At 40.3% G+C, this 11,568-nt stretch overlaps 1 protein-coding gene across 1 annotated transcript; it reads left to right on the top strand.

Annotated features, from left to right (window-relative positions):
• Positions 1–2,852: 2,852 nt before the first annotated feature.
• On the top strand, positions 2,853–4,612 carry LOC137126110 (carcinoembryonic antigen-related cell adhesion molecule 21-like). The gene has a single exon (XM_067502551.1). It carries the CDS (start codon positions 3,024–3,026, stop codon positions 4,011–4,013), a length of 990 nt encoding a protein of 329 aa, XP_067358652.1. The 5' UTR covers positions 2,853–3,023; the 3' UTR covers positions 4,014–4,612.
• The last annotated feature ends 6,956 nt before the right edge of the window (positions 4,613–11,568 follow it).

Raw genomic sequence — 11,568 nt, 5'->3', positions numbered from 1 at the left:
AAATGATCACAGATGTGGCCTGATGACAAGCCTACAGTACAACAGATGCCACATTTATATTATTACAATAAAATGAAAGAGTCACGATACCTACGTAGCTTCAATATTCATATACCTTCAGAAAAGTAATGGTGCTCATTATGTTGCTTGATGTTGATTATTTGAATATATTTTTATATACCGACTTGGGAAAACATTTGTAGGTTAACAGGATGCAGACTCGGGCTGATTTAGCCTTCATGGACTGGAGCCATGGTTGTCCCCAAATAATTTGTCGAGGATTTATCTTCATCCTGCACAGGCTGTAAGTATTAGGACAGTGATATGTGTTTCGTGGCTTTGGCTCCGCTCCAGCTCACTGAATTTGAAAGGAAACACCTGCTTTGAGGTTAAAGTGCTGTCTCTCAGCTTTGAGGGTGTTCTGTAGATGTTCACATTGATATTGGATGAACAGTGTGGGACTTAAGCTTTGTGGGAGGGGGGAATTGGGTGAAAACATATTTTATCAGATCTCACCTATAGGTTAAACATGAAAGTCTGTGCTTTTGGGGGGGGGGGGGGAATTTAACACATAGCCTCAAATTTTATTTCAAATACAATGTGCAAAATTACAGAGTCAGAACTAAAAGGTGCCCTTATCTATAGCACTGTAGCTTATGTGAAACATTTTAGGAGGGACAGATTTAGAGGGATCCTTTAGCAGAAGTGGAATAGAGTATTCATACTTTGTGTGTAAAGGCCTGAAAGAATCCGACAGAATCCGCCATGTTGGACCTCCGTGTTTCTACAGTAGCCCCACAGAGGAACCTGGTCCCAGTAATTATATGTTTTGACTTTAAAGTAGCAGCTTGAATTTGGTCTCACTAGCACTGCTTGGTCCAGCGTCCATAAAGACTTTAATTAACCAGACGATTCTGAAACATACAAACCACGCAAACACATATTTAAGTTGAATGACAGCCACCTTTGCTCATCACCAATATTAAGTGTGTGAATAATTATGCTTTATGTGGCATGTATTTAAAATGAATGATGGTTCCCATAGTTCCAATGTGCAATCTCATTGACACAACTGCAGTGGGTGGTGAAATGGGAAATGTCAAAAGCTAAGTTGTGAAACTCCTCCAGCTGACACCTATGGCTTTTTACTTCAAGTTAAAGGTCAAGGTCTTGCTATTGATCAAAAAGGTGGAGAGTTGGGAATAACCTTCTCCTTGAGCTCATATCAGCTATGATATAAAACACAAGTGTACCACATGTCTGCTTGTCTGTTTTTAACTTCTGTGCTGCCTGCTTGCTTTCTACTTGCTCAACACACACACACATGCAGGCACCCACACACATACGCACACACACACACACACACGTTACCATTTGAGAGCTGGTAAGGAAAATTCTTGAAGACATAATCTGTAGAACATTTATAACTAGGAATCCATTGCATCCAGCTCTCAGTAGGCCCCTCTGAATAGCTGACATTTTATATCAATCTATTTCCTCAGGGTAGGAAAAACTGTAATGACAGTGAAACTAAAAGAAACAGGTGTTCTACTTGCTATGGGTTTTCTTTGAAGGTGCTGAGAGCTACAGAAAGATGGTGAATCACTGCTAATTGCATGAAATTATAGTTGCAGGGTGAAAAATGAACTCGTTCAAGTGCAGCTTGAGGCAGTATCATTGTAGTAGTGTGTGTGTGTGTGTGTGTGTGTGTGTGTGTGTGTTTGGGGGAGCATGAATTGTGGAATGAGGGGTATTTCTAGAAGCTAACTGAACAATAATGGTTTACTGGAAATGCTGTGGGGTTTTTGCAGAAGGCTCACTTGATTATGAGGATTGAGATACATTTCATACGCAAACTGTTTATTTAATAGCATGACAAAATGCCAGCTCGGCTGCAAAACCTGAGAGCACTGAGATGAGAAAGTTATTTGCTACTTGCTCTGGTGGGATTAAATATCTTGTTGCATCCGAAGCTTATTGAAATGGTTTGATTTAAATTTTTAATTGACAGCACAACCAACATCTCTAATGAAAAAAAAAAACAAAAAAAACATACGATTATAATTGAGCTTCTTAACCAAAGCCACTAAAACAAAAGCATTTGCGACAGATATTTGCAGAAGGTGGCGGCCTCCCATTATTCAGTTGCTTTATCAGAAAAGTCAGCCGTGACTAAACCAATTTAGACAAGACAAATGAACGTCATTTATATTCTTTGACAGACAAAAACCAATAAACAGGATAAATAATACAAAAGCCAACAGGGAAATATCTAAGTGATAATAAATCTTATATTATTTCACCATTTTAATATACAGTGCTGTGTATATTAAGTCGCTGAAGTATTGGACTGTGAATTGCTGGCTGCTGTGTGCTTCAGAGCCCATGCAGTATTAAGGAGGTTATAGCCTGACTGGGTTATTCATATTTATTCAACATATTTTTGTCTGAGATGTTCAGATCTGCCTTTGGATGTAAAACAAGATTTAAAATGTGCACAGGCTAAAAGGATCAGTTAAAACATACATGTCACGTTTTTTGAATTAAAATGTAATTTATGAAAGCTTAAAATGTCCCCTCAAACATTTCACAATGAAAGTTCTCAGTAATTCAAGTGAACTGGAGTTAATCATGTTCCCTTATGTCCGAAAAATTACATAGTAAGCAAAGGTCAAATGGTTTCAGAGGCTTGCTCACCAATATTTTGGAATGACTGTTCTGTGCATAAGTCAAATCAGACTAAATGTACATGTGAGTATTTACAGGGGTGGAAAATGCCCCACATGACTTTGACAATGTTTCTTTCTTTGTCCTGGAACTGAAACTAGAGTCTTGGCTCATACAGTTTCCTTCCTTTTAAACATTCACTTCTCTTGAAGGGCTTTGTTATTTTCTGAGTTGCACATGCAACAACTCATCTTGACGAGACTCCTTCTCAACTGGGGCTTAAAAATCTCAAAATAGTCAAGCTGCTGATTTTTGTAGCATACAATTTGGAGCTCTCAGAGGAAATTTAGCTGCACATGATGGGGTGTTCTGCTGCCACACTGGCTGTCATCATTCTGTCGGGATTTATCAACCTCTCAGCAGCACACACTTGTGAATTCTATGCACTTGGACAGGATGTGTCGCTGCCTTTTGAGTACAAGGAACTGACAAAGACACATGTCTTAAAATGGACTCACAATAAGACATCAGTTTACTCCAGTAACAATGGCAAAGTCACTGTTGGAAAGAAAGAGGACATCTCTCCATCGGGATCTCTTTTGCTGAAGAACCTGCAATTCTCAGGTGCTGGGACCTACGAAGCAACGGTGCTGAATTCAGGTTCTGTAGTTGCAAACTGGAGTAGACATATCTGTGTGATGGAAAAGGTATCAAAACCTCTTCTGACTTATGTCTGTGACTCAAAATCTGGGTCTGTTACCCTAAATTGCAATGTAAACAATCCTCAGAGTGTGAAGTTTTCATGGACACAAGATAACACGTCAGTAACAGGAAAAACAGGACAAACACTCGCTCCCTCACTGCTGAAAGGAGAAGGAACCTTCATATGCAGAGTGGAAAACAAAGTGAGCACAAAGAGCAGCGATGTTGTTCATCTAACCTGTAAAAGTCCATTAAACTGCTTTACGTCGAAACCTGTGATGGCAGTGCTGGCAGGTGGAGGAGGTCTGATTCTGGTGTTGCTCATTATTATCGTCATATTATGTTGTCGCCACAAACACAACAAAAGTCAGGTAACAGTTGGGGATATGGTGGTACTTAGGACGGCTTCTGTAAAACAGCAAGACTTTGTCCCGAGTAGTCCAGATTATGAGACTATGAATGCGACCGAGGACTATCCACGCCTGAGCCCCAAGCCTTCACCAAGAGGCTGCTACAACAATGTTTCTGAGCCTGAAGGTCAGACGCAGGACAGGCCCGTACAGCTATCCACAGCTGAGGAGAGACGAGACCCCTCACCGGTGCCGAAGCCGAGGACGAAGGGCCCCCTGAAACTAAACGTCTAAATGCGTCTTGCTTGCCATGTCAGGAACTTTCAGGAATACAAAAGACACATTAGCAGCTTACTGACCAACATCATAACACAAAGGAAACTTACGTGTACAATTTCAGTTAAGTCTTTATTTTCTTGGCAACTTCAAATGTGACATTGTAGATTACGTACGTTAAAGTTTAGCTGTGCTGGATTAATTTCAGAGCTGCATGTTGGCGATGGAACTGAAATGAACTGCCAGTGTATTTTTGTGTAATAGATAAAGCAATTTCTAGACAAAAGCAGGAATTAATGTATGTTTTAAGTAGCTGATGTGACAGATTTTGCATAATTTCAGACAAGGCTCAAGTGTATCTTGGAGTCCTTGTCCCGGTATTTACTCTGTCTGTCTGTGTGTGTGTGTGTGTGTGTGTGTGTGTGTGACGACAACTCATGTGAGTGCAACAGCATGACTCATGGTGTGTTTTTCAGTAGTTTTGGAACAACAATGGTGGTTTAAATAGCAGAGAAGATGAGAAGAATTGTAAGATCGGGCTTTGAAAACCAAGACAATATTGCAAGTGAACTGTTAAGTTGTTGACAATATGAAAAAATAAATAACTGAAAACGTCAGGTGCTCTTCACAGTGCTGTTTAAGTTAAAATAAATGGGTTTCGTATGACTTAATCTTATTGCATGTTTATGGGATTTTAGATAAACTAAATTGTCAGAACGATATCAGACATTAAGCGGTTTATTTGCGTCAAGCACAGAGCTTTGTTCCAGCTTCTTACATGTCAGCATTCTTGCACTATATTAAAATATGCTTGCTTGCAAGAAGTTATTAAAGGGAAAAAATCAATAGAGGAATGGATTAGCTAAGGCAAATATCTATTATCTCCAATGGGTAAACGGTAATCCACACATGAAAGTGTTTGCTCTCTCGCCTAATGCTGTGTGACAGCCACATAATGGGGTCCCCCGGAGCATCATCGCCTAAAACTTACAAGCCAATGTCATCTTTTGTCGGGCCCTGCTCCACTCCTGCTCTCTTTAGATGGCTGAACTTTCAGTCCAGCCGGCAGGGATTTGGCAGGAAAGCTGGTATCTGCTCCTGGAACAATGCCATTTGTCTTTCTTGAGAAACGCTGAGACTTGGCTGGCAGCAGGCCATGTCCCTTCAACTCACTTGCTAAATATGTGCATGATAGAGAAAGTGCACATGCACGTACTGTACACAGGGATGCCCACACGTCCGCGGGGGGGACTGTATTTCATGATACAGCTTAATGAAACACATCTCACATGCCTTTTCCCGATCTGCCCTGGAAATGGAAGGGAAATACTTCTGAAATGTGTTTAATCAGTGGCTCTTGGAGTCTAGAGAATACACCCTTTTGATCTTAAAGTGTGTGTGTCCAGGAAAGGCTCAATTACCCATGGAAAGTATTTATACTCGTGTCGAACTATTCTTATTACAGTTCCCTCATTGTCACGGGCTGCCAAGTCTGGGGAAAACACAAATGAAATCAGAAAATCAGAGGTCAGCCAGGGCAGTGGCCTTTTTCATCAGATTCGTCTGAAAATAAAGAGATGATTATGACCTATTAGCATTCTTGGACCAACACAGCACTATTTGACCTCAGCTCTTTATGAAAGAAGTGAGTTAGTGGAAGCAACAAACTTACAGGTTTTAGATTATCGAGAAGAAAATGTGAAAAATGTGGCCGATTAGTCTTTAAAATCAAACTGATGTTAACACTTTTTAAAACAGCTTTTATAAGTGTTGTGGTTTTGCTGAGCCTGTCATAGGGTTATTTTATAAAAGGTGTTAAATCCCTTTTCAGAATTCTCATTTGAGACATCAGTCAACACGAAACCCTGTTTATTTTTTCCCTTCCATCTGTGCACTTCACACATTTTTTAACACTTTTTTTCAAACAGCACACGTAATTTGTGGACTGGCTCTGCACGGTCTGTGGCTGTCTACAACACGCAGAATCAATTCCACAAATACGCTCGGGGACTAAGCTTTTTTGTTGTTGTTGGAGGCCCTATACTTTCCAGAGCTCAGCGAGAGTTAGCACGTCACAGACACTGGATGTCTGGGTCCAAAGCGAGGATCAGCATACAGGAGTTTTCTAACATTACAGTGACTCCACACTGACTCTGCTGGCTTATGAAGACTTTACGTGTGTGTCAATTGGTTACAAAGAAAAATCCGGACATGTTTTTTTGGATGTACAGATATTACTGACATGAAGGAAATAAAGCAAAATTAAAGGAGACACATTGAAGAGGACAATCAGACTGGAGGAACTTTGATATCAGTCCTATATTAGTGTGCTCACAGAAGTTTTAAGCTGATTGAAACATTTGTATCTTTAAAAGGTTTCTGTAGCAGACGGGTTTCTCAGCCTGTTCCTTCTAATAGTCCATTACTCTTGTCTACTGTGATAAAGAAAAGGTTGAGGAGATGTTGACCAGACTGACAACACGTGTCTGTTACGCAGTCCAACAATTTTATTATTTTCTTCTCTATTGACTCACTGTAGCAAAAACACACGTTTTTAACAAGGCAAATAAAAATGTATGTATCAAAGTTAACGCCTTGAAAGGTTTTTAGATTAACTTTGTGGGTTGACGCTGCTACTTCCAGCTCTGCTAAAACAAGAGTTCATTAAAACTGGGTTTGTGGGTCTACTGAGGTCATGGAGAAGAAATCCAAATCCACAGTGTCTGGCTCTGGGTGGTGGCCTTTCCTTGTTGATGGGATTAATGTGAATCATTTCTCAACTTGAAATCAACTTTGCATGATGCAAACGAGCAGTTGTTGGTCTAGTCCCAAATATTGAATCAGCAACACAATGCATGGAACAGTTGCTGAGTCCATATCATGTGTCCATGTGAAATGAGACATGGGGGTCACACAAGAAGAAGACGTTGACGGAATCATAGGTTCTGTCGCTATCAACAGCAAGTGCACCCAAAATCCCTCAGCTGCTGCTCTGAGCCGAGAAGAAAAGGCTGGAAAACAACAAGCCTTTGTCAGCCCCAGGAGCTCTGCTGCCATGTGGAGCCGGTGAAGGAATGTGACAGCACCAAGGTCTGAAGACACAATGCAGGACATCCGTGCCCTCCGCAGTAATATAGAAATAATACTTGTAACTTTATTATTATGTTTACTTTTTGATCACTTTGCCAATGTTAAGGTCAAATTGACCTGGCATGATTTGGGTTTTTTTTAAAGTCTTGCGGCAATAACAAAATACACAAAATCCTTAACATAAACTGTCTGTATCTTAACCACACACATGAACACACAATGAACAGATGTGATTAAAGTTTTGCAACTAATGCAATTACTAGATCAAATTTACCAATCAGAGTGATGTCATTTTTAAATTAGTTGTAATGTTTGCAACTATAAACTATAATAAAGAATTACAATACTTGTTAAATTAAAATAAACTTCATGCATACTGAATAATAAAAGCAGCCCAGTTTATAAAGACAATGTTTGAATTTTTGCATAAACTTTGCTACTCCAATACCTGTCTTGCTTCACTCGGTGTGATTGGGATTAGATCCCAAACGGGATTTCTGCAGTGTTTTACAGCTGCATTACAGGCTGGATAATCTCATCTTGTTTGTTTGTTGTCCCTCACCAGGTGCATCTCACAGCTTGTCTCCATCTTGGGCACTGCTTCGAATTCCAGGTGAAGCTCCCATGCAGGGGATGAGTCTAAACAAACATTCCATTCCAGGAGTATCAGCTGTAGACCAACAAAAAAAAAAAAAAAAGAAATAAAACTTTGGTCTACATATGCTGTGAGGCAGGCCTATCATTTCCACCACAGCCACAACTCTCTAATAAAAATGCCTCTAACAGCCAAATTACCCATCCATGGTCTTGTACGTGATATAAATCAAATGGAAGAAAAATTCCACCTCTAGCTCTAATAAGCATCTTGTGTGCACAGACTCAACATTCATACAGAGATCAAACATTTCTGTAGCATTCTTGGAGTTATAGGCGCGTGTGCCAGCACAAAATTACTACCTGGCAAAAAAAAAAAAAAGAAGAAGAGAAAACTCAGCACCCTGCTGCCTATGATGTACATTTTGCACAATAAGATTAGTTGCTTTGACATGTAGGGCAAAAGCATTTAAGATGATTTTCCCAGATAGCTATAATACTTTTTGAGGAACACCCAGAAGAGATAATTTGGATAGTTTGAAGCCTTTGTCTCGGTCTACGGGCCTATCTCCTCTCAGACAAAAGGATCCCTAAAGCTTTTTTGAGTGTGTGGATTCATGCAGGGATAACAGCATGTCAGCAAAGGGCCATCTAACAATAGTTCAAGATGAGAGAGGCGTAAAGGTGCAATGGAGGCCTTACAACACCAGGTTTTGCTTTGGCTATGTGGTGTCTAACAAAACATCAACACAACACTCCAGTGGCCTCTCTGTGTGGCCTCTTCAAACATCTTTGAAAAGCACTAATTTCTCTGCAGTGGCCCCGCTGGTCCTGAAAATGGTCCTGAAAAGTATTTTATCTCCAAAATAGATAAGAGCTTAGGAGAATATGTCTGTTTGCAGGTTATTTATTGCTGCCATGGAGATAAACTGGTTGAAAAAGTTGCTCAGGAAGTAAAGGAAACACACAAATTACCACTGCAGGACATCAAGAACCTTAAACCTCAAAATGCGAAGAAAAAGAAATTGCTCTTGCACAAGACACATGCCTTTGTTTAACCAGTCTTAACAGCTATGAAGCAGTGTGAGCAGTTGTTTACAACCCATCTTTTAAGTGCATTTAGCTCTACATGAATTCAGAAATGGTCACAGATGATAAATAGAAAGTAAAATGTGTAACTCATTGTTACAAAGAAACATGCAAGGGTTAAAATGAAGCCCGAGCATCATGTCTTTCACAGGTTCTTGTCGGTCAATTAATCAGAGTCAGATTTTGTCCTCGAGGCAACTGTCAGACAGTCTGGTCAAAGTTGACACTTTGTGCCAACGAATGTGTCACTAGCATCTGGGTGGTGCAAGTCGTTGAGCCGCGATACCATATGGAGCGTTAAAAGGGAATCGAAAACCCTGCTGCCATCATGGCGTGGAAAAAGCTCATGAATCTTTCCTGCACGTCACGTTTTGTTTCATTCACTTTTTGACATTTATGCTCAAAATGGGGACAAGGACATGAGCTGAAGGAATAAAATTTTAACTTTTGAGGTTGGTGGCAAGAATATGGCAAGATGGTTGCTGCTTTCTGGAAGCACAACAATAGATTTTTAATGGTCCGACTATTTTTTTTTATTTTTTTTATTTCGAAGCTTCAGAACAGCCCCCAACCATTTGATGTACTGTGCTCCTTTGTTTAAAGAGCATGCTAGTTCTCAAAAGAAGATAGATTCTTTACTTTATTAAAAGAAACAGCCCAGCACAGCCCTCTGGCTTTTTAAGGCAACAGTGGTAATCATGTAAAATGTCGTTTCTCAGGAACAAGAGTTTATTCTAGGCCTCCATCCATTTCATCTTATTTAATCTATGACAAGCCTCGGTGCTCTGTATGTTTACACATCTGCAGGTCAACTGCTCATCCAGACATGAATTTAGGGTGTTGTAACACATGGACCTAGCTGAAATTTTGTGGGCTCGGACTTTTTTTCTTTTTGAGGACACAATTGGTTTAGTGTAAACAGGTGCTGCTTGTCCACACTCGTCTCACATGATGCAATTGCTGCTAATTTGCAGCCACTCAGATTTCAACCACGTGATTTAAAAAAAACTCTGATGTGTTAATCCACCAAGCTATTAATTCTAGGCCCCGTTATCTTTTGCAGTCTCATGGAGGATGGGGTATAGCCTGTCAGGTGACATCCACAGAAGTCTCAAAGTCACCTTGGAGTGACTTCTCCTTTGATGCAGAGTGGTTGTACATGTATATATCAATTTAAGTAGATTCTACTAATAAACGTGAAGATCTTCAGATGGCAAATGGGGTCTGGAGAGCTTTGTTAGATTCTAGTACTGTGTAATAAAAGCTTGGCAGTGGCTATTGTACTGCTCAACTGAATTGGCTTTGTCTGTGTTTGAGTAGCACTAACATAAGACAGACTGGAATAAGTGCCCCTCTTGATAGAGAGAGAGACAGACAGACAAACTATGAAGTACACACAGGAATTTAAACAAATGGACATAGTGGACATACATTTACATACATTTAAACAACATAGCCATGGACACACACTGTCTGCAGCTCAGACCGGAAGACATGCTCAACAAAGGATGGCAGGACGGACTGCTTGTTAATTAGAGCAGGTAGACAGAGGGGAGGAGATGTTTTGGGGGAAAGAGTGTTGTTGGGGTTTGGGGGCCTTTTGAAGGAACCGGATGATGGTGGGACTTTCTTGTGGGTAAAACATGATCACACCCTCATGCGAAGATACAAAGATTGATAATCCCAACAAAAGTCAGTTTCATTGATTCCCAGCGCTACAGAGTGTGTAACCAAATGTTTCAATGTCTGGGAATTCCTCATTTTTCTCTTGTCCACAGATTGTATCTTCCTTTGACATAGGACGGCTAGTCTACATGTCTCTTGGGTACAAGAAACCAGAACCTATTATTTAGTCAAGCGCAGAGAAAAAGTGGTTTGTGGGAGCAGAGAAACCGTCAGAGAAGTGATTGATGTAAGTTAACTCAGATTCAGGGTTATGGATCAGTGCAAAAGGAACATAAATCACTTCCAAATGGTCTTACCTACAGAACCAGTGTTTGATCAGACTCCCTCCATGAATCCGGCATTTTCAGCTGCACTCTTGGAAACCTGAAACTGAGATGATGCTTCACTTTCTGAGCACTGTTATAAGCAAATAGCATAAAGTTAGGGACGAGGGATGAACTATTAATGTCAAACAATAATTTTACATATTGTGTTTGAGTTGTTGAGGAGGAGCTGGGGTTTCCAAGACCTAAAGCAAAATGTTAGCATTAACGTCATGGATGGATTGCTTAACAGGCCTGCCGGGCCCCAAGAGGTCAGAGGGCACCTGGGCCAGATCCTCTGGTTGTTGAGGTAAATGATCGTTTTTGGGGTTTTTTTTTGTATAAAAGCCATTTAAAAGCCACATAATGTCCACAAAGGGATTACAATTCCTACAACAAAGATGCTTGACAACTAAAAAAGACAAAAAAATGACCACAAAATAGAGCAAAATGGCTCAAAAGGCACACAACAATCCTAAAAAACCAAAATCACTACAATGCATGTGACGGCCACTTTTGTTCTTCAGTCTGGGGGGTCTGATAATAGAGGAGCATTTAACCTGTCTGCGCCAAGGAGCCAATTTTTTCCAAAACTGCCGATAGTTAATATTTGAGATGGAGTCCCATGGTGGTGTGTTAGGGATTATAGTTTGAAAAGTTCTAGTTTCAAAAATATCTCGTCTTTTTTGGGAAGTAAACAACTGAGGAAGGGAAACATGTGACACAATTCGGTTGGAGTTGCCCTGACAGGTACTGACTGACATAGGAGGATTTCAGTTTGCATATATGATCTAATGTGTGTGCCTTCACGT

The sequence above is a fragment of the Channa argus genome, chromosome 4 (genome assembly GCF_033026475.1).
Source record: "Channa argus isolate prfri chromosome 4, Channa argus male v1.0, whole genome shotgun sequence".
In the NCBI taxonomy this organism is placed as follows: domain Eukaryota; kingdom Metazoa; phylum Chordata; class Actinopteri; order Anabantiformes; family Channidae; genus Channa; species Channa argus.
Note: the sequence above shows the minus strand (reverse complement) of the source record. Positions and strands in the feature narration are given on the sequence as shown.

Excerpts from the sequence above, each read along its gene's own strand:
- LOC137126110 (XM_067502551.1), top strand. The coding sequence starts at position 3,024 with ATGATGGGGTGTTCTGCTGCCACACTGGCTGTCATCATTCTGTCGGGA.